Source organism: Salmo trutta, chromosome 14 (genome assembly GCF_901001165.1).
Source record: "Salmo trutta chromosome 14, fSalTru1.1, whole genome shotgun sequence".
Lineage (NCBI taxonomy): Eukaryota > Metazoa > Chordata > Actinopteri > Salmoniformes > Salmonidae > Salmo > Salmo trutta.
In genome coordinates this window covers 61,553,790-61,581,445 of record NC_042970.1, presented here as the reverse complement: position 1 = coordinate 61,581,445, position 27,656 = coordinate 61,553,790, and the positions used below count along the sequence as shown (strand labels likewise).

The following is a 27,656-nucleotide window of genomic DNA, read 5'->3' as shown; positions in this document are numbered from 1 at the left end:
AAGCCTCTTGGACCTAGACTTGGCGCTTGTGTACCGCTTTCTGTGCGGTAGTAGAGAGAACAGTCTATGACTAGTGTAGCTGGAGTCTTTGACAATTTTAGGGCCTTCCTCTGACACAGCCTGGTATAGAGGTCCTGGATGGCAGGAAGCTTGGTGATATACTGGGCCGTACGCACTACCCTTTGTAGTGCCTTGCGGTCGGAGGCCGAGCAGTTGCCATACCAAGCAGTGATGCAACCAGTCAGGATGCTCTCGATGGTGCAGCTGTTGAACCTTTTGAGGATCTGAGGACCCATGCCAAATATTTTCAGTCTCCTGAGGGGGAATAGGTTTTGTCGTTCCCTCTTGACAACTGTCTTGGTGTGCTTGGACCATGTTAGTTTGTTGGTGATGTCGACACCAAGGAACTTGAAGCTCTCAATCTGCTCCACTACACCCTCATTGATGAGAATGGGGGCGTGCTCGGTCCTCCTTTTCCTGTAGTCCACAATCATCTCCTTTGTCTTGATCACGTTGAGGGAGAGGTTGTCATGACCACAGCAATCATAAAAAATGAAGTAAACAGTAGACACGGACATAGTAATCTTTTGACACACAGTACAACATTCAGCTAATCAGATCAAAGGGCACCACCACCAAACAGCAGGCAGCAGCATTCTCAAATGACATTTTCTGCTGTATATATAAATATGGTGTGTTTGCACCCAGGTAAATTAGCAATTCATCTACATGACCTAAAACCTGTGGAGCCCCATGGACAACTCTTTCAGCGCTTAGGTCCCCCGGGGCGGCAAATATCTACTGCTTTACATTTCCATGTAGAAAAAGATCGATTGATTGGCTAGATTTAGAGACTTTGAGCTTCTAAACTAGAACACTAAGTAGAAAGGCATATACAGTGCCTTCAGGAAGTATTCAGACCCCTTGACCGTTTCCACATTTTGTTACATTATTCTAAAATGAATGAAATAAAAAAATGTCCTAATCAATCTACACGAGTGGGAGACTAGTCAGGATCGAGGGAAAGTACAGAGACATCCTTGATAACCGACTCCAGAGCGCTCAGGTTCACCTTCCAACAGGACACCGACCCTAAGCACACAGCCAAGACAACACAGGATTGGCTTCAAGACGAGTCTCAATGTCCTTGAGTGGCCCAGCCAGAGCCCGGACTTGAACCTGATCGAACATCTCTGGAGAGACCTGATAATAGCTGTGCAGCGACGCTCCCCATCCAACCTGACAGCTTGAGAGGATCTGCAGAAAATACCCAAATACAGGTGTGCCAAGCTTGTAGCGTCGTACCCAAGAAGACCCGAGGCTGTAATCGCTGCCAAAGATGCTTCAACAAAGTACTAAGTAAAGGGTCTGAATACTTATGTGAATGTGATATTTCATATATTTTTGTGGAAAAAGTCAAGGGGTCTGAATACTTCCCGAATGCACTGTATTTATCTAAAGGTCCAACCTATTTTTCAAAGCTTTCAAAATGTCAATATTTAAACAGGCTAGTCTGATTAGCATGGGCTTTGACTTTCGCTTTTATTGACACACGCACTCACACACACACACACACACACACACACACACACACACACACACACACACACACACACACACACACACACACACACACACACACACACACACACACACACACAGAGAGAGAGAGAGAGAAACGGGCACATACGTGCACATACACACTCCAGATCAATTGAATGTGAAGTGAACTGCAGTTGTATTGCTGTAGAGAGCTAGCATGCAGATTGAGGTTGTGGTTGAAGAGACTGAGTGTCATATTGCTCAGTTGGACCCAGTGTGGGAGGACACCTTAGTGTTAGAATTATATTTATATGATGGACACACTCATCTCAAAATGGGAATGGATTTGTGTGCGTTAGATAACATTAACGTTTGTATGGTAACTTTCATACTAAGATGTTGCAGCTCTAACAAGCAGGAAATGAACAGGATACGCAGTGACTGGGGTCTACCGGGGTCAAGCACAAGAGGCACATTGCAGACATATTTAGAAGACTCGGTGAAGAGCATAGCACCACTGAACTTGCATTGCGAACAGGAACGACCCTTTTTTTTAAGTCTGGCGTGACCACGTAAGTTACTTTTTGTAAATTGAAATAAATAAGTCAAAACTAGTGACTTCTAGCTTGCTCTACCTTCTGAAACATTATTGTACAGCACTTAGGCTTGAATCCTAATAATAAGTGCTTGCTTGAAAAAGCGAAACAAAAACAAGCAAATAACAGCTGTAGGTCTGGTAGGTCTGGACTGCGATTATCAGTCGGAGTTGGAGCCTCAAACGGATGGAGAGACAAGAGGGAACCACATGGCTTGAGCAGAGGGAGGAGGTGGTCAGTAGGGGGACATCTGTGGGCATAACTTGCATTTTGTTGCATATCTCCAATTGACATCAAAACTCTTTGTCATTTTAACTCAGGTGACCAACAGTCAGGATGCGCTGCGGAAGACATGGAGCCCCAAGTTCACACTGCGGAGCCACTTTGACTCCATCCGGGGCCTGGCCTTCCACCCCGTGGAGCCCGTTCTGGTCACTGCCTCCGAGGACCACACCCTCAAACTGTGGAACCTCCAGAAGACCGCCCCCGCCAAGAAGTAAGAGCTCACATAGGCCTACCCTGCTGTCAGTCAAACACCTGGATCGTATTTACTAAACCCCAAACAATTGAAATGTTTGTCTTTATTTAACCAGGTAAGTAATTGAGAACACATTCTCTTTAACAATTAACAACCTGACCAAGATAAAAGCGATACACAGTAGTAAAGAAACTCTCGGTGTGCACTAATGAATACGACCCAGCTGTCAGTCAAAGACAATTATGCTTTTAAGCAGGTGCCTAAGTAGTGAAAGTGGGTAACTTGGTCACTTTCAATGGGGTAAGAGTCATTTGGAATTGTTAAGAGCACTATTGCGAAAAGACAATCGATAGCTAAAGCATGCCTTTTTCTTATTATACATTTCTGATGGCTGTAATGGGCCATTCTGTTCTATTTAGCGTATGCTCGTTGAATATGTACACCAAAGGTAGTTATGTCCCCTGTCTGTCTTCCTAGGTGTGCTGCCCTAGATGTGGAGCCCATCTATACATTCAGGGCCCATCGGTGAGTAACCTTTCTTATCCACTATAACCCAACCTTTTTATAAATGGACAGCTGGACCGATACTCTTGTATACATCAATCATTTGTTCAAGCAAATTAACTTTATCTTTGCATAAGTAAATATTATTTTTTTTAAATGAATTTTATAGTGACAGATATTGCCACTTTCTCCTGTAGGAGTGCGGTGTTGTTTTGTCTTCCCCAAAACAAGTTGAAGTTAATAATGAGATGAGTTTTCCTGTCTTCTGTAGGGGTGCGGTGTTGTGTGTGACCATGAGCTCTACAGGGGAGCAGTGCTTCAGTGGGGGGGTGGATGGAACCATTCAGAGCTGGAACACCCCCAACCCCAATATCGACCCCTATGACTCATATGGTACGCCCCCAAGATGCCTTCGCTACACCTCTGATTATTAGCACATCTCTCTTCTTTCTCTTCTTTCATATTCTCTTCATCTCTTCACTGATCTCTTGACCCTTTCTCTCTCTACCTCTTTTTTCCCTTTCACTACATGGCTCTCTTCTAACTTTCCACCTGACACTCCTTTCATCCTCCTCTTTTTCATCCTCCTCTTTCTCTCTTTATCCAACTCTTTTTTTTTCTTCCCCTGTCTCCACATGATCTTTCGTTCTCTATCATTCCCTCTCTCCTTTTCCCCTCCCTCCTTTTAACTCTCCCCACCTTAATTCTGCATCTCTCCCTCATCTCTCTTTCCCTCTCCCTCCTAACTCTCCCTCTCTCTTTCCTGCCATAGAGCCCTCGGTGCTGCGGGGGGCGCTGCTGGGTCACACTGACTCAGTGTGGGGATTGGTCTACAGCTCGGCCCACCAGCGCCTGCTCTCCTGCTCCGGGGACGGCACTGTGCGCCTGTGGAACGCTGCCAACACCTCCCCCGCACTCGCCGTCTTCAACGAGAAAGGAGGTGAATTACTGAACGCAGATCAGATCGACGAAATGATCCCCCAATAGACTTACTTTGGCTGCCCCATACAAACACTGCCCTAGGATCAGTTCATAAAACAGATGCCTGACACATTTTCACCAAATGTTCCACAACGCCTGCTCTAGAATCAGCTTACAAAGCACCTAATTGACCCTCTTACACGGACTGTCCGACATAACCACTGCTCTGGGATCAGCTTATAAAATCTATTCGTAATTTCACACTATACAATGACCTAGAATCCGCTCCATAAAGAGTTACTCCGGGGTTTCCCAAACTAGGGATCGCGACGCCATGTAGGGTCGCCTGATGAAAAATAAAATGGTGTTGCGAGAGAAAATTGACGCTTGGTTCATAGAAGGTAGCCGCTAGATGCGGTTGTAAGAATCAGAGGGGTTTCTGTTTTCTTCCTACAAAATGTGTCCATCTTTTGCATGGTTTATGCTACTATGCCCACAAGCCATTAGAACAGAATTGACAAGACCAGTCACTAAATCAGACTGGGGGGGAAACAGAACATGATGATGTTCTTTTCTACACAGAAAGTCATACAATATTATTGCCTGCTGATCTTCTGAACTTCCCAATGCCTTTCTGATGCATTTCAGTCACTTCAAACCATACTGTCTTCAGATTGAAATACTGTCAAAAATACTTTGACTGATTTGTAATAGACTGTCATAGTCCCAATTTTAAAAAAGTAAACATTGGCCGTTGATTACGTAACTTTTTTTACATGGTGGGGTCGCTGGTCCAAAAAGTTTGGGAACCTCTGAGTCAATTCAGAACACTACGTGCCCCAAAAAGAGGTCTGACCGAGGACCAGCCAGGTCCCCACAGCCAAACCCTAACCTCTCTACCTCTGTCTGATTCAGAGCGAAACTGACCTAGAATTAGCTCAATTCAGGACACTATCAGCCCCATAAAAAAGGTCCTAGGACCAGGTCACCACCATAGAAATAGATGTATAGAATGGCATTCTATTTATATGGTCACCACACACAAATCCTGCCCCCTTCAACAGAACTGCTCTAGGATTAGCTCATAACCTTTCCAACTCTGTCGGTTTCAGAGCTGGGCGTCCCCACGTCAGTGGACCTGGTGTGCAGTGAGCCGGCCCACATGGTGACGTCGTTCAGCACGGGGGAGATCGGACTCTTCAACATGGAGACGCGGCAGCTGATCCTCAAGCTGGACCAGACCGGAGAGCCCAGTAAGCTCCGCTGCCATTTCTACACAGTGACTGTATAGATTTGTAACTCAAAAGAGAATAATTGAGTGCACTATGCGCTCACTGCCTATTTTCTTGCGCTCTCCCTGTCAACGCCCTTTACCCCTGTTGTCACACCATAAATGTTTGTTGGTGCATTAAAAGTCATACTCTTATTTTGTTGGTGTACTCGCTTCAGAAAGCTTCCCTAGTTTATTTCTTTGTTTTATTAGCAATAGGGTATAGCAGCTGGTATATCATTACAGTCTGCAATATAACCCTAGTATCCACCAATTATGTTATAGCTCTGTGGATTTTCCTTTCAACTCCCTACTTTTGAATCATTTTGTCTCGAGTTATAACTCCCATTTATCCTGTTGTTCTGACAAATGACCAAATGTAAATGAGAAAGGATAATCTGCAATGTTCAATTGAGTTCCATGTCTTGTCACACACAGAAGCCCCGTGCAAGATCAACAAGGTGCTGAGTCACCCCACTCTGCCCATCACCATCACGGCCCAGGAGGACCGACACATCCAGTTCTTCGACAACAACACGGGTGAGCTAGACAGCGGCCATTTTGAACCGACATTCCAGCTGGAATTAAAATTTAAATAAAATGTATACATAGTAAGACAAACACATTTTGTCACAGTATAAAGTGTACTTATAACAGTTGGTATAAACACAACATTGAGGACAGTGATTTTTGTACTCATCCCGGGTTCCTATTACAGGGAAATGTATTCACTCCATGGTAGCCCACCTGGACGCAGTCACCAGTTTAGCTGTGGATCCCAACGGCTTGTACCTGATGTCTGGCAGTAAGTATTTATCTGGAAACAGGGAAGTACTAGTGTTTATGTTGGTTAGCGTTTCTTGTAATTACAGCAGTATTGTTCCTTACATAACTGGAGATACAAACTGATAGTGTGGCAAATATCTGAGCACAGAAACCGAAGCCCCCGTCGATCTTTCTTGTGGTAACTTTCACTAAAAGGCAGTTTTAGAATTGTAATGTCTCCCTCCAGCTCTCTTTCTTCCTCTCTCACTCAACCTCCCTATTTCTTTATATTTTTGTTCCTGTTTCTTTATATTTTTGTTCTCACCATCCTCCGCCCTGTTAGGCCACGACTGCTCCATCCGCCTGTGGAACATGGAGAGCAAGACGTGCATCCAGGAATTCACAGCGCACCGCAAGAAGTCGGACGAGGCCATCCACGACGTGGCGTTCCACCCCACCAAGTGCTACATCGGCAGCGCCGGGGCCGACGCGCTCGCCAAGGTCTTCGTATGACCGCAAATCCCAATGGCTAACAGCTGCGTCCGGCTCGAAGGACCATCAAAAAGGGGACGAGTTTTTTTGTAACTGAAGGGAGAGAGTTGGAGCCCAACTCAAAGGCAGTGTGGAAGGAAATGTAGTGAGGTGGATGGGTAACTAGCCACTGGTGTCTGAGTCTCGACCAGTGGCAGTCGAGAGGGATGGTTAGACACCTGATGGTTTGAAGGCTGAAAGGGGTGAGTGTGAGAGCGTTTTGAGAGAAAGAGGGCTACTCTACTATCCTTCCACCCGGGCGGGCCTGGGTGCTACAGCCAAACCAGAAGGAGATGTTGTCGAACATCACAAAGACCAAGCGGATATCCAGGAAATTCTGTACTCTCGTTTAGAAACATTGCGTTCGTTTCCTAACTAACAGAAACACAATAATCGTATTCTACCCCCACCCCACACCCTCCCCGGCCACCCCTAAGACTGCCTGTGTCTTCAATGTCGTCGTTTTGAAAGATTTCATGAAAATGTGCCTTTTTCGTCAGTCTTGCAGACAATGTTATTTTACAATTTGTGTGCAAAGTAGGAGTGGGCAGGGTGTTCAACAACAAGTTATAATTTATTGCCCCACATAGTACTGGACCTTGTCTATTCCATTTGATCCATAAAACTAAGTTTGAAAATAATTATATTTACATCAGATGTACACAGCATATATACAGCTAGTGGTCAATAGTCACAGTACTGTTTAAATGATTGAACAAGGGAGTTGAGATCCACAATGCCCTCCAATCCACTGAAATATACAGTAGCGTGCAGAACTCGAGTCCCCCTGAATAAGAAAAATGGTAAATAAGTTTAAAGAAACCTGAAAGTCAGTTTGAAGTTGAAGTAAAGGCCATGAGCCTGCATTTCCTTGATGTGATTTATTATAGCCTTTTGTATATGTCAATGTGGTTTTGTATATAATCACAACCAATTGGAAATGACTCCATTAATTCATCTCTAAAACAAGTAAAAATGTAGCTTTTTAAGTAGTAGTGCCTATTGTCCATACTCTTGCTTTGCACCCTCTTGAAAAACCAACCCCATGAAAATAATTGAATTGTGTGATGAAACTTTGCTAACAAAATTCCTACATATTAGCCCATATGAATCTGTCACCTAAGTGAGTAAGCCATCCTTGTATTCCAGCTTGCTTTGCTTCGGTGTTGAATCAGTGTTCAAATCCAAATTGCCTGTACACAGCCAAAACACTGACTTACCCAGGCCACATCCTTTCTGCAACTTCATTTAGTTTCCAATTAAATTGTAAATGCTTTTATGCTCCACCTTCAGCTCGCCTAGGTACAAGGAGTGCCTCTTTTGGTGTTTGGGTGTTCCATTCTTTACATAAATAGGACAACAACATTGTAATATACTGTACCAACATAAGTAGAAGCTTTAACTCTTAACAAGATCTGTCCTGTGACACTTTGCTAGCGGTAGATTAATTACTCAAACTTTGTTTCACAATGTAACGGAATCGATTGATCAATGTTGTGGTTTGACCTAATTTGAATACATGCTGCTTTATCGTGTATTTATAGTTGAGCAACCAGACAAACTGCACTGAAAAATGGTTTGCAGTGAAACAATTTATTCATTTGATTATTTTTTTTATTTGAGCTGTGTATTTATTTATGCCTCCGTGTCATTTAAGCCAAAAGAATCAACCAAGTATTGTCTTACAACGACAAGACGCTTCACAGAGAGCCTGCACATGTAAAGTTTCCTGCGACCGTTAAGTTGGCTCTTTCAGCTTATAATGCTAAGTTAGCTATTTTGCTAATGCTAAGTTAGCTATGACTGCTAAGATAGTTTCTTCATAGATATCCTGCTTGCCCCAGTGCTGAGTTAGCCCCTTGGCTCCCATTTTTGACAGCAGAACTGAGGTCTCTCAGTACTCAACTGCACACAAGCTACACTCCTGTGTTTAGGCGATATGACCAGCTCTGGTCAGAAAGCAGGGTAAATGCTTTAGGTAATAACTGTTTGAAAATAGAATTTTGTCAAATTATTTTGAGCAATTACTAGTTTTTTATTTACTATACATGGTTGGTGAAAAAGGTAAATCCTTGTTAAATACAGGTAAATATTTTTTTAAAGAATATTTTCTGTTTTACTTGAACATTTAGGAGTTATTCCTTGGGATTTGTGTACTTTGTTTATTTTGTAGTGGAATGGTTGGAGATTTGCCGGTCTTATCACAAGTTGTATGCCTTTGGTTGTGAGCACTACAAAACAAGACAGATTTTTGTCATTTATTCTCAAAGTTGTCTCATCTGCAGTTGAACATGTGAGAGATTAGGATTTCGCTATCTACCAAATGCTTTGGTCTCTAAAATAAGGACTGTTGAATGACGTGGATGGATCAAAATCTGTGGGGAATTCGGTGTGCTTGCGTTGTACAAAGATATTTTTTCTTTGGTGTCAGGTAATTTTAGACAATGTAAGGGAGCGAACAAAAAACGTGTACAGTTTTAAAGTATATAAAAAAAAAGATATTTATTAACACAGTATATTGAGTGGCTAAACATGGTGATGTGAAATGGAGTCAGTATGTATGGTGCGCTTGTCGTGGTAAACGTACAGTAGTCTCGTCACAACACTGAGTAGTTGAACAAAAGAGGAGTTAGTATATGGCCCCCTGCTGCTCACAATGTGGAAGAACCATATTTCACCAGGTTGGCTCACATTTCATGTCTTTTAATGGGCTGTATGTCCATTTGAATGACAGAATAGTGAGGGCTGACCATAAGCTAGTGTTTCTTTTTGTGTGTTTTTGGTCGTGGAGAACCACTTTAAATACTAGTTTTCTCCAAACTAGTTTGATTGAGCTGTCGTTTTTGAGACCTGTTAGTTCGCTGTGTGTCCATCAAGACTGCATACGGTCCTCAATTGGAACAATAATAACCAAGCAAACAGTGGTCCTCCAGAACCAGTTGTCGGACAAGAACTAGGATTTGAACATAGAATTATCGTGTTATAGGCAGTGTAAAAGCAGAATGCTCTAGTCTAAATAGTGACTCATAGATATGCGTCTAAAATTCACTTGTCCATTCTGAGCAGCAGGGGGTGTTGCTTACAAGCACTACAAAGTGTATGAAAAGAGATCACACAAAACAAAGAGCCTATTAATAACCAATGGGAAAACGAACACAAAGTCCTGGGCCAAGCCAAGTTTGCCTGTTGTAAATCAAAAGTAATTCCCCTTTTAACCTCCAGTTGTATAGAGAATTCTTTTAAGATGTGAATTTGATAAATATGCTAATTGGACTGTACATACAGTACATATAATTATTGTCATTATAGTTTATTCTTTTTTTCATGATGTATTGTATTTTTTCTCAGACGGGAGAGTGACAGATTTATCAATAACAACAATAAAGGAATATGTTGTATATCATACTGGTAATGTAGTATTTGTTTCCCACCTTTAGAATAATGCCTTTCATTGCTTCAACATTCACACATTTTCCATTCAAGTGTATACCTACCGATAGGAAAATGTATTTGATTAATACTTTTAGGTACCCCATATTACATATTAATTGTAATCCAATAGCAATGTTTATACCATGCAAAAGTCCTAAAACATGTTTTGAAAAGTATTATTGTTATGTTAACATGTATATTATTTAAATGCATATAGAGCTGGTATGTACGTAAGTATCATTTGTTGACGATGTAGTACTTCTCCCAGTGTGTAAGAGACCACACACACCAGAACGATGGTCAGCCGAGCGAAGTAGGAGGCCGTTCCATCAATTACTTCCGCCGTGAGGTCATAGGGAACAGTGCCTGTTTTCCATGCCAATTTAACATGTAGAATTGTTGGAAAATGACCAGAAAATGCAACCTGATATTCTGGTCAGAGGCACTCTGTGGTACTCTCAGCTGACTGTCGTTTTGGTGTGTTCTACGTAAGGGTTCAGTTTTGGGGCTGTGAGCTGAACTCTTGACAGATGTTGTGTATGATAGTGGGCACCAGCTTACGGAGGTCATCAAAGTCCTCCATGAAGAACGAGTGCTCCTTGACTGGCTCACTGGCTATGTCTTCTAGCTGCTCCTGGGAAGTCCAAGCAATACCAATGGAGTAGGCAATTATACCTGTTTACACACACATACACACACCATATATCAGTGTCTTGCTCCATTCAAATACTTCCATTCAAATTAACCCTTTCTCTGGCAAGGTAGTCCCTGATGTGATTAAATGGATGAAAGCAATAATGTGGAAAGTGAAACCTTGCTTTCATTCACTCAAGTCACCCAAGGTATATTTTCAGTCTTCAAATGTGGCCTCTCTGCCCTGCTACAATTCTTTTCCACCCCCCCCCCCCCCCATTGTTCCCTCTTAGCCAATCAGCTCTTGACCCTCCCTCCCCACCTTACTTCCCTAACTGTTGAGTGGCCAGAGCAGGAGACCTGACGTTGTCATATGAATGCCGCCAGTGATAACTACTATGACCTTCTGCTTACTCCTGTTCGGTTGGCTGAAAACTTCTCGGGTGGTGAGCGCAATGGCCACCCCCTGTGCTGGTCCCCCGGCTCCAGTAGCTTATCCTCAGAATGGCGTCCAACAGCTCCTTCTTTCCACCATATTCCCCAAGGCATATCTCCAACCTCTGCTCATATGTGTACTGCACTAGCGCCACGTGTGTCCGTGGTGGAGATGTCGACGAGGAAGATGAGGTCATGGGCATTTGAGCCAGGTGCGGCTACACACCAGGCGGGGCATGGAACACGTGTTCCATCAGGGCCCGCGCGGGGGAGAGTAAGGAGAACCAACTGGCAAAGGGCAGGGAGAAGAAGACGCCGGCCCGACACTACCTGAGGGAAGGAGAAAACGGAGGTTGTCAGTTAGTGTGTTTAACTGACGTTTCAAATCATGAACTGAAAGATTCCTCATCAAAAAGATTTGAAAATTGTCCATTACACAATGACGACAACAGTGGTAGGCCTGATCACCGACAACGATGAGACAGCCTATAGAGACGAGGTCAGAGACCTGGCCGAGTGGTGCCAGGACAACAACCTCTCCCTCAACGTGTGCGAGACAAAAGAGCTGATTGTGGACTACAGGAAAAGGAGGGCAGAGCACACTCCCATTCACATCGACGGGGATGTAGTGGAGCAGGTCGAGAGTTTCAAGGTCCTTGGTGTCCACATCACCAATAAACTATCATGGTTCAAACACACCGAGAAAGTTGTGAAGAGGGCACGACAACACCTTTTCCCCCTAAGGAGACTGAAAATATTTGGTATAGGTCCCCAGATCCTCAAAGTTCTACAGCTGCACCATTGAGAGCATCCTGACCGGTTGCATCACAGCCTGGTATGGCAACTGCTCGGCATCCGACCATAAGGCGCTACAGAGGGTAGTGCGTACAGCCCAGTACATCTCTGAGGCCAAGCTTCCTGCCATCCAAGACCTATATACTAGGCGTGTCAGAGGAAGGCCCTAACAATTGTCAAAGACTCCAGTCACCCAAGTCATAGACTGTTCTCTCTGCTACCGCATGGCAAGCAGTACCGGAGCGCCAAGTCTTTTTCCTCCCATTTCTCTGTTTGATGCAGCTGCATATCCTGGAGGGAATCTTATTTCAGTCATTAACTAAAACAGCAGTGTTGGAGAGGCAACAAAAAAATGTAAACACTACTGTGAAGGGATGAGCTTGAAGACAATTCAACTCCCCCGGCTTGGTGTCACTCATGGATTTTAGTGAGTATATGTGTATTATATGAATTTTAAGTAGATCTACAATACAATTTTATGTACATTTCTTTTGATTGTCGTTTTTCAATGCGTTTAAGTGATTTCGATTCTCATGTGTGTTTTTAATAAATGCAGATGAAGGAGGCCTCTTTAGATTAAGGCTGCTATTTAATCAAAGGTTTCTCTGGTAAATCAACCATCTTTGTTTCACAAAGTTAAGTTTGGAGGATTACACAAATCTTAAAAGGAATTCTTGTTAGATACGTATTGTGTCTAATCTCTGCAAACCCATCCCACCCAAACCATACTATTCATATTGTTTTTCTAAGTTGCAATGAGTGTCAGCCTTGCCTGCCTGCCATCCTGTTGCACACAATGGAAATAAGCCTTAAGGCTTTGTGAAGTTTATCCTTTTATGTGTGTATTGTTCCTCTGGCTGGAGCACCTTTTTTATATATATTTTTTAATTGTCAAATAAGTCATTTTAAAATCATGTGTGTGGCAACTCACCCACATTGGAGGTACCCCCTTTTTGGATGATACGTTCTACACAGGTCCTTACATTTCTATTTACTTATTTAACGAGGCAAGTCTGTTAAGAACAAATTGTTATTTACATTGACGGCCTACACCGACCAAACCCGGACGACGCTGGGCTAATTGTGCGCCGCCTTATGGGACTCCAAATCACGGCCGGTTGTGATGCAGCCTGGATTCGAACCAGGGTGTCCGTAGTGACGCCTCAAGCACTGAAATGCATTGCCTGGCGAAAGTGTGCCACTCGGGAGCCCGATTTGAAGATCCCTGGTGCTGGCAACACCAGGGTGTTATTGAAGAAATGGGTCACTGTCAGTGTTGATAGATGATACATTTAATTCATTTAGCACACGCCCTTATCCAGAGCGACTTACAGTAGTGAGTACGTACATTTTTCATACTGGTCCCCCGTGGGAATCAAACCCACAACCCTAGCATTGCAAGCGCCATGCTCTACCAACTGAGCTACAAGTGACCACAGTTCTGTGAGTTGCTTTGTTTGCATGTCCTAATGACCGTATCAAATATCTTGTTCTGACATTTATTTTGTTCTCTTCCAGTTGAAGGGGAAAAGGGAGGCACCGCAGTTGAGTCTGACAACATAATTTATCTCTCTCCCCCTCTCTCCATCATTATCCATCACTCCATCTGTCAAAAATGTCTCTCTCAGGATGTTCATTAAGCATGATGGTGAAGGAGGAGGCCCGGAGTGTGTTCCAAATGGCACACTTCCCTATGTAGTGCTCTACTATTGACCAGGGCCCATAGGGCTCTGTTTTAAGTCTGTTTGACAGCCTTAAGGGGAGTAGTGCTGTATAGATGACGAGTGGTTTGTAGACTACATGGCAGCACCTCACCTTAGTCCATTTTCAGTTAGTTTTGACATGTTGACACCCAATCAAAGCCTAGGAGATGGATGAGTGGCCTGGGGTGCTTCCCAAAAGGCACCTTATTCACTACATAGTGCACTTTTGACCAGAGCACATGGTCAAAAGCAGTGCACTAAGGTTATGTAAGGAATAGGGTGCCATTTGGGATGCATTAGTAGTGCCCATGTCCCAACTAGCACTACCTCTTTCAATCTTTCTTCTGCCCCATCTTATTCTGTTCTTTTCCTGTCCTCCTTTCTCCAACCACTCTAGCAATCGCCTGTTCTGTCCTCTATCCCAGTATTTTGTTTACCTTTCTGCCCATCAGACTCCACTTCTCTCTCTTATACCTCATAAAGGTAATATGTTTATACTGTACTTATAACAGTGGCTAGTTAGATATATCCATTTAGAGTTCAAAATACTGTTTGTAATCAGCACAGTGGGTGGGGGGGACAAAGAATATTTTGAGATACTTAACATTTCTCTCTCGATTTTCCTCTATAGATGCCACTATGATACTCAGAGCTGATACTCAGAGAAGAGAGGTATTCGGTTTTGCACTACAGGATTTTTTCTTATTTTTTGCCTTTTTGAAGGTAAAATGAGCACTCAAACAACATGAGCATGCAAACACCTGTTTCTTTGTATTTATTGTATGTACAGTATATGATTGTGATTTGTTTAAAAGTCACAGCAAAACAATGCAGTGAATAGCCTTCATCTCCTCTTCTTCATAGCAACTGATAGATACAATTACTGGATAAGTTTCCACCTTGTCACTTTCACCTTTGGACTCTTACAAATCAGTAAGACATATATTAACATTAACTGTGTGTGTTACCTGAGTCACGTGCCCCGTGAGTGAACCTGTCAGGGTATAGATAAAGAGGCAGAGGCCAGTCTTTCATTGTATAATCTGTATGGAAAAGAGATTACCAAAAATATAGTTTTTTGGTTTTCAACAAAGCTATGTTAGTGTACTTTTTCATTGAAAGAAACCACCAAAACCAGTAATATATTTGTTAAACACTTTGTTAGGTACTTAGATTTTACCATAATCCTCTGGTTAGTTGAAAACAAAAATAGGCCTGTCATAGGTGGAGATGTGTTGTGTGACAAAACTGCAAATTTTAGTGTATTTTTATTGTCCCCAGCATAAGGTGCACCTGTGTAATCATCATGCTGTTTAATCAGCTTCTTTATATGCCACACCTGTCAGGTTTATCTTGGCAAAGGAGAAATGCTCACTAACAGGGATGTCAACAAATTTGTGCACAAAATCTGAGCTGAATTCTTTTGTTGTGCATATGGAATATTTCTGGGATCTTTAATTTCAGCTCATGAAACACGGGCCCACCACTTTACATGTTGCATTCATATTTTTGTTCAATATAGTTAATCGACAAAACTAACTTCATTGACAGAGTGAAAAGAAGGACGCTTGTACAGAATACAAATATTCCAAAACATGCATCCTGTTTGCAACAAGGCACTAAAGTAACACTGCAAGAAATGTGCAAAGCAATTCTCTTTTCGTCCTGAATACAAAGTATTATGTTTGTGGCAAATCCAATACAACACAATACTGTGTACCACTCTCCATATTTACAAGTATACAGTTGGAGTCGGAAGTTTACATACACCTTAGCCAAATACAGTTTTCAAAATTCCTGACATTTAATCCCAGTAAAAATTCCCTGTCTTAGGTCAGTTAGGATCACCACTTTATTTTAAGAATGTGAAATGTCAGAATAATAGTAGAGAGAGTGATTTATTTCAGCTTTTATATCTTTCATCACATTCCCAGTGGGTATTTGGTAGCATTGCTTTTAAATTGTTTAACTTGGGTCAAATGTTTCGGGTAGTCTTCCACAAGCTTCCTACAATAAGTTGAGTGAATTTTGGCCCATTCCTCCTGACAGAGCTGGTGTAACTGAGTCAGGTTTGTAGGCCTCGCGGTAAATCCTTTTTGAAATCGGAGAGTGTGGTTAGATTAACGAGAGTCTTGTCTTTAAAATGGTGTAAAATAGTCATATGTTTGAGAAATTGAAGTAATAGCATTTCTAAGGTATTTGAATATCGCGCCACGGGATTACACTGGCTGTTGAGTAGGTGGGACGCAAGCGTCCCACTGGCCCAGAGAGCTTAATAACTCTTGAGGTTTCTTGGGTCTCCACTGAATTAGGTAAATCCGCTTTTAGTTTTAATGCAATTTGCAGAACTCATTACAATTAGATGTTGTGCCTCTCGGGCAGTTTAGGGTGTTCATTGAGGACCTAGCAGCAGTTTTTCATAAATGTTGTGTTTTGTATAGATTGCTGTTTTGTTTTACGTTATATTGGCTGTTGTGTTCTTGTGATCAAGGCACCGTTGGGAATGAGACCCTGGCCTCAATGGATTTTCCCTGAATAAATAAAGAAGAAGAATAAAAAAGTAGGTTTACCACATCATTCCTTTGTCAAAGTAAAGACGTACGAGTTCATGTTTTTCTGTCTGTCAAGTCATGTAGACCTATCTTTTTCATAAGAAGAGCTATTAAAGCAGATCACGCTGGAAATCAGCAGGTTGAGTTTACCAGATTCAAAAGCACACTGGAATGTTTACTTCATCCAATGAGTTAACACAGGCCTAACAGCAGCCTTATTATATGGGGGTGTTCCTTTAAAAAGGAAAAACAGGAAAAGCACTAACAGGGCTGCTCAAGTCCACACTTGTCTTACTAGACCTTGATCATGACTCTCAGTTCCATTTCATTACACATAAGAGTCATTGGACGAAGGTGTCTCCTGTACGGGGGAGTTTTGCCTGCGGTAAGGTTTTGGAGGCATGAGGACCTTATCTTTCATATCTGTGAGAAATAATAAAACAAATTAAAGGATACATTGACACCCACCTTTATAGGGTTAGAGTTAGTGTTCGCACACGGCCAGACTGTATATACTGTACATGTTACAGCGCGTGATTACGGAAGACAGACGGAATTAGCTATCTAGCATGCACCAAACACCTGTGTCACGGAAAGAGGCCGCCAGAAACGTTTTGTCACTGAAAAATACTATCGGCTGCAACTGCGACAAAGCCAGGTTAAAACGGTGTACAGTTGCTGTTATATTGCATTTATATGTGATATGAAAGTAAAGGGTTTTATGTTTCTCCAACCGTACCGCAATTTAAAACCGATTCACGGTTAGATGGAGTATTTGGCTGTTTTGGCTGCCAGAACCTACCTCTGAAGATATCCTACACTGAACAAAAATATAAACGCAACATGTAAAGTGTTGGCCCCGTGTTCCATGAGCTGAATATAAAATATCCTAGAAATGTTCCATACGCACAAGAATGTTGAGCACAAATTTGTTTGCATCCCTGTTACTGACCATTTCTCCTTTGCCAAGATAATCCACCTGACAGGTGTGGCATATAAATAAGATTAAACAGCATGATAATTACACAGGTGCACCTTGTGCTGGGGGCAATAAAAGGCCGCTCTAAAATGTGCAGTTTTGTCACACATCACAATGCCACAGACGTCTCAAGTTTTGAGGGAGCGTGCAATTGGCATGCTGACTGCAGGAATATCCACCAGAGCTATTGCAAGAGAATTGAATGCCTCAAACACTGTTTTAGAGAAATTGGCAGTCTGTCCAACCAGCCTCACAACTGCAAACCACGTGTATAGCATCGTGTGGGCGAGCAGTTTGCTGATGTCAACATTGTGAACAGAGTGCCCCATGGTAACGATGGGGTTATGGTATGGGCAGGCATAAGCTACGGACAACAAACACAATCGCATTTTATTGATGAAAATTTGAGATACTGTGATGAGATCCTGAGGTCCATTGTCGTGCCATTCATCTGCCGGCATCACCACATGCTTCAGCATGATAATGCACGGCCCCATGTCGCAAGGATCTGTACACAATTCCTGGAAGCTGAAAATGTCCCAGTTCCAGACATGTCACCCATTGATCATATTTGGGATGCTCTGGATCGACGTGTACGACAGCGTGTTCCAGTTCCCGCCAATATCCAGCAACGTCGCACAGCCATTAAAGAGGGGTGTGGGGACAACATTCAACAGGCCACAATCAACAGCCTGATAAACTCTATGCGAAGGAGATGTGTCGTATGAGGCAAATGATGGTCACAACAGATACTGACTGGTTTTCTGATCCACACCCTGTCACGCTCTGGCCATAGAGAGGGTTTTGTTCTCTATTTTGGTTAAGCCAGGGTGTGACTAGGGTGGGCATTCTATGTGCCCTTTTCTATGTTTTGTGTATTTCTTTGTTTTGGCCGGGTATGGTTTTCAATCAGGGATATCTGTCTGTCGTTGTCTCTGATTGGGAACCATACTTAGGTAGCCTTTTCCCACAGGGTTTTTGTGGGTAGGTTTTTGTTTAGTGTTTGCACCTTACGGAACTGTTTCAGTATTCTCTTTGTTATTTTTGTTTTAGTGTTCAGTTATTAAAATAAGCATGAACACTTACCACGCTGCGTTTTGGTCCGATGATTCATCTTCTTTAGACGACGAAGGTATCTGTGACCAACAGATGCATATGTGTATTCCCAGTCATGCGAAATCCATAAATTAAGGCCTCGTTTATTTATTTCAGTTGACTGATTTCCTTATGTGAACTGTAACTCAGTAAAATCATAGAAATTTGATGTAGCATTCATATTTTAGTTCAGTATATTAGGTCCTTGAACCTTAAAGAGTAATGGTAGGCTCCTTAAAGGAAAATACAGAAATCATCCCGTATGATGCATCATGAAATAAGCTGAAGGAAGCATAAAGATAAAGAAAACATAAATAAAATCTGCCAGCCTGTTTTCCTGTGGGGCATCGAAGACCCTTTCAATGTATTTTTTTCCTTTCTCCCTCTTTTCAACGTCCGACTTGATTTAGACTACTTATTAAAGCAGCCTACAACTTCACCATTGGCACAATCAACCTTGCAGTCAGTCGCCTTTGATAGTAGATTGCGCATGTGGAATGGATTGTTTCGTGCCAAACCCAAAGGTGGCCAACACGTAAGCATATTGCAGGGGCTTGAGAAGGATCTGCTTTTTGTTTTGTATTAATACAGCTCTCTTGGGTATTGTAGCTTATACTTGTAGCCTATCAAGGTAGAACACACTTTAATTCACTTCAACTGTTTCTTATGGTACATGTCCTACCTGAGGTGAAGTTGGTTTGTGTGGAGTTCTTTGGAGTTCTTAGGGGGAACAGATGGATCATTTTTTCACTGGACGAAAACAAGTCAGCCCATGAAGACACGCCTGCCTCAAGTAAAGTTATCATTAGAACTGGTATGTTGCCTATGTGTGAGCTGAGCATCTCAGAGCATTTTCATAAGAGATACACTTACATTTCTGTAATGTCTTGTCCTATATTCGCTAATGAGGTTGAGTTATTATGTTGGACAGGAATTTATTTTAAAAGAGTGACAAAATGAGTATTGATTTTGCAAACATCTTTCAACTTGTTCCCTTTGAATAGAAACAGTTTTATTCACAAGTATAAACACAATTCATTAAGAAAATAACAAACTGTATCAACAGGTATACATACTTACACAAATCAAATACAAAATAGTTATCCTTAACATTACCCCCTAAAATTCAAGTAGCCCCCTTTCAAGTAAATTCCCATGTGTTTTAAAATAAAAAAGTAACACAAAAATAAACAGATTGTTCTTAGAGTCTGTCACATTCCCACTCTGGCCCATCAGACAGATGGGGCACCTCGATAAAGTACATCTCCTTGTTGGCGGGAGGAGTACAGGGGGGGCTCCCCACTCCTGAATCTGGGCTTGGGGCAGCCTTAGTCGCCGTGAGCAGATATGGATTTCCAGGGGCATACTTCATCTCCTTCATCTCCTTCTGGTGATGAGGATGTGCTTTGAGTCCATTGCCTCTTCCGGAGCCCTGGTGAGCCTCGCCTTTCGGCTTAAAACGCTTCAGCTTGACCGTGTCCTTGCCATCGCCGGTGCAAGGCAGCAAGATGGCGACGTCCTTGCGGAACTTGGAGCTGAGGCCGAAGTAGATGAGCGGGTTGTAGAAGCTGGCCGACTTGGCAAAGAGGCGGGTGAAGATGCTGGTGAGGCTGGGTACATGGAAGCCACAGGCCGACCACATGGAGACCACGGCGTACGGCGACCACGCCAGGATGAATGCTGTGCAGATGACAATGGATACCTGGGAGAATGACCTAAGTTAGATTGCCCGTTAAATCATAACCCTTCCTTTAAAGCTTGATCTATATGTAGTATTATTTGTACGTGTTATTTTCTGGATTGTGACACATGTTCACTCTAATATATCTACTCTGGATTGTTTATTGGACTCACTCTGTCATTTCTTGATTTCTTTTTTAGATTTTTGTATTGTATTTGCAAGACATTCTACTGCACTCTTGGAGCTAGTAACATAAGCATTTCGTTGCACCTGCTGTAATTCCTGCAAATCTGTGTATGTGACCAATAAACGTTGATTTGATTTGAATCCTACTCACAATGGTGACGTCCCTTTCAATCTTCCTCTGCCTGTCCGTCAGGTCTCCCTCAGCAGCCATGGCATTGCCTCTCTTCACTGTGTTGATGATGGACACGTAGGTGAAGAGCATGACCAGCACGGGGACGAAGAAGCAGAAGATGAGGATGGAGATGATGTAGGACCTGTAGACGGTGGAGTAGTTGGCTTTGGCCCAGTCGATTTCACACGTTCCATATCCACGATCTAAAAGAAGAAGGAGGAGATTGAGACACAAACACATTGTTCATGTGAAGAATGTTTAACATTTAAGAAGAATTTCCTCAATTTTGGCCCTTAGAAAAGTCAGGGTAAGTGTGGAAAAAAAAGGTCCACATATGTCAATGTGGTCAGTTCTCGTTTAAAGATTGTCTTCTGCCAACGTTTTAGATAACTTGCTTAAGGGCTATTCTTGTTTTGTCGTCATTGTGCACATACAAATCTTGAAAATGTTGCCCAACCAGAATGTTACAAGAACCTAACACAAGTAAGTGCCCCTGTATCAAATAGTATGTCACATCATTACAAGCCATGTTCATCTCACCTGTGTAACTCCCCCAGCCCAGAAGGGGTGCTCCCGACCAGAACACAGCCCCTGACCAGATGAATATTAGGCACATGCCTATGGTTGTGTTGGTTATGCAGTGAGCTAGGTAAAGGAAAAGAGTTGACAGTTAAAAGAAAGGTTCCCACAAGAACATTATGTCTGACCAGAACATCTAGCCTATAGGGGGCATTTTTCTGGAATGATTGAGATGAAGATTAAAGGTTAAGGTTGTGTAACAGTGTCTTACCTTTACTCGGATGGCATCCCTTGATGTATCTCGTGACACTGATGACAGTCAAAGTATTGATGCTGCTGAGGCCAAAAACCAAGGTGAAGAAGCCGTCCACCTGGGAAAGACCAACAGTACTGTTAGGGATGCTTAGAGGGGAAACGTGCAGGGAAGAAAATCTCCAAACAAATACAGTAGAAAAAACAGACATCCACTTTTTCTTGCAGAAGTTGAAGGACCCCAATCACTCAGAAGATCAAGTTGAAAACAATTATCCTGCTGTTGAATACTTGTCTGGATTCTCATGTACTTGACAAATCCGTCATTAACCAATTACTGATTTTGTGTGAATAGGGCTCCTCTCTACTTTTGCCTACTCCTTTTCTTGGTTGTTCAGTTTTCAGTTCACCCTGATGGACATTTATATAGCCCGAACACAGAAAGGCTGATCTAGCTACATTGAATGGAGTTAAAGATCGGTCCATCACAGCTATGGTCAGCAGTCGTGAGTATGTCTGATCAAGATCGACAGCTTCTACCGAATTAACTTCTCTTCCTAGTAGAGACAGGATCAAATCTACTTTGACTGATCGGATTACTTAATCTAATCTAATATATTTACATCCAAGCCCCTTCACTTTTGCCTCACGGTCAGATACACTTTGGAGGACAATGCAAAGTCTATTGGAGGAAAAATCTTGGACCATAATTTAAAAAACACCTGGTGGGATGCTTCGAGCAACATAGCATTTTGGGGTTTCTCCATAATTGGAAACAAACCTGGGTTCAAATGCTATTTCAAGTATCTCAATTCCTTTTACATGTATTCAAAGTAAGTATTCAGATATAGTTTATTTGAAAAGGCAAGTAGTTGAATATTTTAATGTATTTGGAAATACACTTGGAAAGTATTTGAAAATACTCTCAAATACAATTTGGTAGAGTTGGTTTTAGAAATAACCATTCAAATACTTCAATAAAAGTACTTGTTTTGGGCTGTGTATCTAAAAAAACTAAAATACACAGAAAAAATGTATTTTAAATACCAGATACTCAAATACACATGTATTTGAACCCAGGTCTGGTTGGAAAGTAGTCACATGTCAGAGTTCATGTCCCATCATGCATTTTACTTGCTGCTTGTTAGGGTAAGTGTACCTATTAAGCCCACTTCCATCTTTGGACAAAAAAATAAATAAATACATTTCCTGCTGTTTAATGTTTCAACCAATTCATCTGATTGTTATTTCCATAACATGTTTTATTCTAAGACAATCAGATGTTTTAGACATAACTGTCAATAACGTTATAATAAGTTCCTACTAGTGGTCAATTTCAAAGCTTCAAAAAAACTTTGGTGTGGAGGTGACTCATAATCACTTTTTTTTTTTTTTACATTTTCTGTACCTTTTCAGATAAGTGATCACACTTCATGTAAAATTAAGAGATGAATGTGTTGATATATGCACAAGATAGTATACTACATAGGTATTAATGCCTATTTCTTGCCAATTGAAAAGATGGGCTTTTCATGCTAGCGGTCGTACCACGTCAGTCAATACAGTCAAACATAACTTGGTGAACCACAATAATATAATAGATCTTAAGCACTCACAGCTCACATTTCTTTATGCATTGTGTCTTATTTTACTGTTAAATTAACCTTGCATTGTTATACATGGATGCCTTTTTTGTAAATTTGACATTTATCTCAGGTGGGCTTAAAGGGTACAGTAGCACAAAAAGCACTCTATACAGAATATAAATTAAAATAAAATAATATTGTTCAATATGATCAATACTAACATCACATAATATTGTAGTCTATAGTGCATATTTATACTCCTGAGATGAATCTCTAGTACTATTTCCTGAGTACTTTATTATTTTGTACTTTGGGGTTCTTCCCGCTTTTATCTATGGTGCTTTAATAAGTCCAGTAGTTTTAAACCTGCGACTGCCTCCTGCCTACTCCTCTCTACACTTGTGACAATATTGTTGTCCCTCATTCATCCAGGTGTTTCTATTTTTGGGTAATACAACCGTAGAGAGGGAGATTTTAAACTGTCTTCAGACTGGCTTTAGGAAGACAAGTTCAACTAATGAACAAGAAAAAGACTACAGTAAATGTGAACCAGCATTCAGATAATTCATTCAAAGTTGTTTGTGTTATGGTCTTTGTGCATGTCGTCTTATCTACAGAGGGCCGGTGAGGGTGCATGTTTTTGTTCTAACCAAGCAGTAACACTGATTCAACTTATCAAGTCTTGGTTGAAGTTTATGACTAGTTGATTAGTCAAATCAGGTCTGTACTGGTTGGCATGAACAAAAGCCTGGTTTATAAGTTGAATCAGGTCTGTACTGGTTGGCATGAACAAAAGCCTGGTTTATAAGTTGAATCAGGTCTGTACTGGTTGGCATGAACAAAAGCCTGGGCCCGCATTGTTCTCTGCGGATACGATTGGACACCCACTTTTATGAGTGCTACTTCCATGATGAATAGTAATGATCAGTTGATTTGAAGAACTTTAGGGGAGATTACTATAATTTATGTTTACATAAGATATGACAGTTTGTAAGTTTTCAGCATTACGGTTAGGATTATTTAAGAGGTGGGATTATTTGGGACACCCATGGGCTTAAAGGGTACATTCGGTAACCAACTTCTTAAGGATCCGCCCCTTTTTTTCAATTTTCGCCTAAAATTACATACCCAAATCTAACTGCCTGTAGCTCAGGACCTGAAACAAGGATATGCATATTCTTGATACCATTTGAAAGGAAACACTTTGAAGTTGATGGAAATGTGAAATTAATGTAGGAGAATATAACACATTAGATCTGGTAAAAGATAATACTAAGAAATTTATTTTTTTATTTTTTTGTACCATCATCTTTGAATGCAAGAGAAAGGCCATAATGTATTATTCCAGCTCAGGCGCAATTTAGATTTTGGCCACTAGATGACAGCAGTGTATGTGCAAAGTTTTAGACTGGTCCAATGAACCATTGATTTTCTGTTAAAAATGTTGTATCAAGACTGCCCAAATGTGCCTAATTGGTTTATTAATAACTTTTCAAGTTCATAACTGTGCACTCTCCTCAAACAATGGCATGGTATTCTTTCACTGTAATAGCTACTGTAAATTGGACAGTGCAGTTAGATTAACAAAAATTTAAGCTTTCTGCCAATATCAGATGTCCTGGGAAATGTTATTCTTACTTACAAACTCCTGCTAATCGCATTAGCGCATATTAGCTCAACCATCCCGCGGGTGGGACACCAATCTGTAGAGATCCTTAAGAGGACTTTCCACATATTTTAACAAATATTTTTCTGTTATATAAAGAAATTGGGTAAATCAAGTCATAAAAATTCACGAGAGATTCATCTTTCATATTATCTCCACCTTTCCTACAACAATTAGGACACGTATATGTTAGAAATGTCTAAACTTAGATTTTGGTGGGCTTAATATGTACACTTATCCTATAGTCTCATCTTTGACAACTCTCCCCTCACTCTGACCCATACATTCAATAATCCAGCTTTCAGTGTCATGACCTCAGGACCACTTTTCTTTCTCAGAAGAAACTCTCCTCTCTCTTCCTCATCTGCCCTCTCTGCCCTGTTACTTATTGTATTTTTTTAACATAATTTCTGTCTCTCCTTTTAGCTCGTTTTCACAGTAGTTTTCATTTGGTTGTTTTCCTATTGTTTTTAGCATTGGCCAATAGTAAATGAAAATATTATTGTTCAGTGTTAGTTGGACATTATTCAACTACGATTTGTCCCAAACAAGCAGCAACACCTGCTTGGGGAAATAACTGTAATTGACATTGAAACACACACACACTGTTGTTGTGTTAACACGTTTGATACAAATAGAACAGGGATAACATTGTAATTTCACAGACATTGCATTCATTCATTGGATTTTTTTAAAGTGGTATTTTCTCACATTGTGCACCAAAACAAAAACCCATCTGGTAAATTGATTGATAGGCTTGAACTAAAATGTATATTTTCAAGAGGCCCCAATAAAACAAGGTAATCGATAGTGCCCGTCAATCACGTGTACGCAAGCCCTTGTGCAAATCATGCTTCCTCTTTATCAAATGCTATAAGCATGTACCAGACCTTAACCATCCATCTATGTTTGGCTGTTGATGTGGCTAAAGCATTCTTATTCCCCCCTAAGATAGTGTTACAATTCTCTTACTTCAGGTAAAGAATACAGACATTTTCTCCTGTGCTGTAGTTAACAATATAATACCCTTGTGACACCTGTCCGGAGTACCCATTGTTAATGTTCTATTCGTAACCAAGTAATAATAGAAAGGACTATCACTCCAAAGAACCATTGTGCAGTGAAATATAATGATCTGTTGCAACACATTTCTATGCTTTATCCATTGTGTTATGTTTACTTAGTCTTCCATTCTGAGTGGACCGTTGATATTCTTAACTAGGCAATTAGCAGGAAATGACAAAGAACTGGCAATAGAAACAAAGCCATAGAGCAGTGTTTTTGCAAATCTGCAACCGTAAAGGTAAGTTGTCCTGTTTGTGTATTTGACATTTGTGAAAAGGATGGCGAAGTTAGCGTCTCTCAGTGACATCACCTTCCAGGAGACTTGAACTACTAAAGTCGTCTCCAATCATGCCATGTTTTATAGGATAGCGGTAATGTCTGTGTCTTGTGAGTATTGCTGTGAGTGAGTGTATAGGATGACACATGCAACACATGACCATTCACATACAAAACAAATTTGAAGCCTCTCAATTCTCAAAACAACTTTTCCTCATTGCCTACCTGGCATGTCCAGATGGAGTTAACCAGGTATCCGCTGTCCCGGAACACATTGAAGATCTCCAGGATCCCCCGGGAGTAGCCAAAGACGGAAATACTGGCGTCGGAGATGGCCAGGTTAAAGGTCAGATAGTCCGTGGGCTGCAGCGACGCACGCTGCTTGTACAGGACGAAGATCACGATACTGTTGCCGAACCACGACATCCAACCTGACGAGGAAAAAACCCATTGACATACTAACTAATTAGCTTCATATAGCTCTTTTCCAGACGCTAAAAGCGCTACATAGATGGAAGTTCGCCCCATCTATCACCAGCATGTCCCCCACTACCTACTGAGCAAAGGCCTAGTCAGTCTTGCGAAATGTCATGGAATTGTAGTCACACCACACAAAATGCGGGTCATAAAGCAGCATGAAGCATTCAGGTGACAAAGCGCCTCATCTGTGATTTTAACCTACTGACCTCTTCAGACACTACATATTCAAATCCCAAAATTAGCATAAACCTTCATTAAATTTCCTTCAGAGCTAATAGTAGGTGCACTGAGTAGCCTACCTATACTGTAAATAAAATTACAGTCGCCCTATTGGTTTCAAAAGTCAGGATCAATTTAAATCAATTTGCACCAAATAACAGGCGGTTACACGTCTTTCTGCCCTCTCTTAAAGAAGGTCAGATTAGCTGGCTGCCATCCTTTCTTGATTGACTATTTTCACGGCTTAGACAGGATCTGAATGACTGCAGGATTCACCCCTCTTTACCAGGAGAAGATTTGTCCTGGTCTACTTATAGCACCAAATCCACTAACCGTTGCCCATACACTACACTGACAGTAACAGTAGTATAACAACTGCAATAACAAAGGTTTCTGGTATTGGTGATTTGTATTCTGCAGTGCAATCGAACTCTTCAGCCATGCAATTGTTGTATATTGCGATGTCAAAATATGGTAGAGTAAAAAAGAACAAGATAAATGTAGGCTACACTCTGAATATTTTATTTTGACAATTGGTAAAAAGTACTGTCATTCATCTTACCTTAACGTTTAGGTAATAACATATAAATGATGAAGTGGTAAACAAGCCATTAGTGACATATTTCCAGATTATTTGCCATGAAAGCAAAACTAAAGCAACTCTTTGCATCATAAAAGCAAAGCTGCATTTTAAAAACGAAATTACATTCCAACTACATGAGCAAGTTCTCCCACCTAGCACCAGCAGGTATATTCCTATAATGGTCTCCCCTTGATCCGAAAAAGGTGGGTCTTTATTCGACATGGTAAAATTGTTATTCCTCCATGGACTGTTAGCCACTTGAAAAGCATTATTGACTGACATTTTGTTGTCCGAACGTTCCAGCTGCCGAGACATACACGGAGCTGCGCAGCTCTCTGCTTGCAAAGACACAAAGGTGCGTCCTCTGAGAAAACACTTGACCGGCTCCTCTTTCTCTAAATCCAGGCTAATATTATTAGTCGGCGCACAGTGTATTGCCTGAGAGGGATGACGTGTACTTCGCTAATCCCAATTATACCCCGAGGTTGATGCCCTGCGGGGGGGAAATCACTTGTTGTTTCTGATTTGAGCTATGTTGTTTTGTCCTCGAGGAAATTGATTTGCAACTAAGGAAGCGTCAGTGTGTTTTTGTATTTGGGTGAAGTTGTAGGCTAAGCACAAGTTGTCGTGGGTTTTATTTACTACATGACCAACTCAGTTTAATATAACCCAGTGTATAATGAAAAATATTAGTACAGTTGCCAGCCTACACGTTTTACAGGGACGCGCTGCTGTCAAAT

At 41.5% G+C, this 27,656-nt stretch overlaps 2 protein-coding genes across 3 annotated transcripts in view; one reads left to right on the top strand and one right to left on the bottom strand.

Moving 5' to 3' along the window:
• Positions 1-10,007, top strand: part of LOC115208533 (striatin) — an 87,699-nt gene extending 77,692 nt beyond the window's left edge. For both annotated transcript variants that reach the window (XM_029776663.1, XM_029776662.1), the window contains 8 exons: positions 2,459-2,634; positions 3,094-3,141; positions 3,392-3,513; positions 3,893-4,060; positions 5,154-5,294; positions 5,750-5,851; positions 6,030-6,116; positions 6,420-10,007. In XM_029776663.1, coding sequence (XP_029632523.1) covers positions 2,459-2,634; positions 3,094-3,141; positions 3,392-3,513; positions 3,893-4,060; positions 5,154-5,294; positions 5,750-5,851; positions 6,030-6,116; positions 6,420-6,589 — 1,014 coding nt within the window. In that variant the 3' untranslated portion in view covers positions 6,590-10,007. The remainder of the gene's footprint in view (positions 1-2,458; positions 2,635-3,093; positions 3,142-3,391; positions 3,514-3,892; positions 4,061-5,153; positions 5,295-5,749; positions 5,852-6,029; positions 6,117-6,419) is intronic.
• A 9,247-nt stretch (positions 10,008-19,254) lies between these two features.
• LOC115208532 (opsin-5) lies at positions 19,255-27,245 on the bottom strand. Its single transcript, XM_029776661.1, has 6 exons — positions 27,069-27,245; positions 25,860-26,065; positions 21,061-21,160; positions 20,811-20,915; positions 20,250-20,473; positions 19,255-19,933 (listed from the first exon to the last, which is right to left on the bottom strand). Exons 1-6 carry the CDS (start codon positions 27,229-27,231, stop codon positions 19,433-19,435), a joined length of 1,299 nt encoding a protein of 432 aa, XP_029632521.1. The 5' UTR covers positions 27,232-27,245; the 3' UTR covers positions 19,255-19,432.
• Positions 27,246-27,656: the final 411 nt, after the last annotated feature.

What these genes read in the sequence shown, in the direction of transcription:
- LOC115208532 (XM_029776661.1), bottom strand. Translation starts at nt 27,231, where the DNA reads ATGTCTCGGCAGCTGGAACGTTCGGACAACAAAATGTCAGTCAATAAT. An exon ending in AATATACCTGCTGGTGCTAG is followed by an intron (nt 26,066 to 27,068) that starts GTGGGAGAACTT and finishes TTTCCTCGTCAG; the next exon opens with GTTGGATGTCGTGGTTCGGC. An exon ending in TTGAAAGGGACGTCACCATT is followed by an intron (nt 19,934 to 20,249) that starts GTGAGTAGGATT and finishes TCATTCTCCCAG; the next exon opens with GTATCCATTGTCATCTGCAC.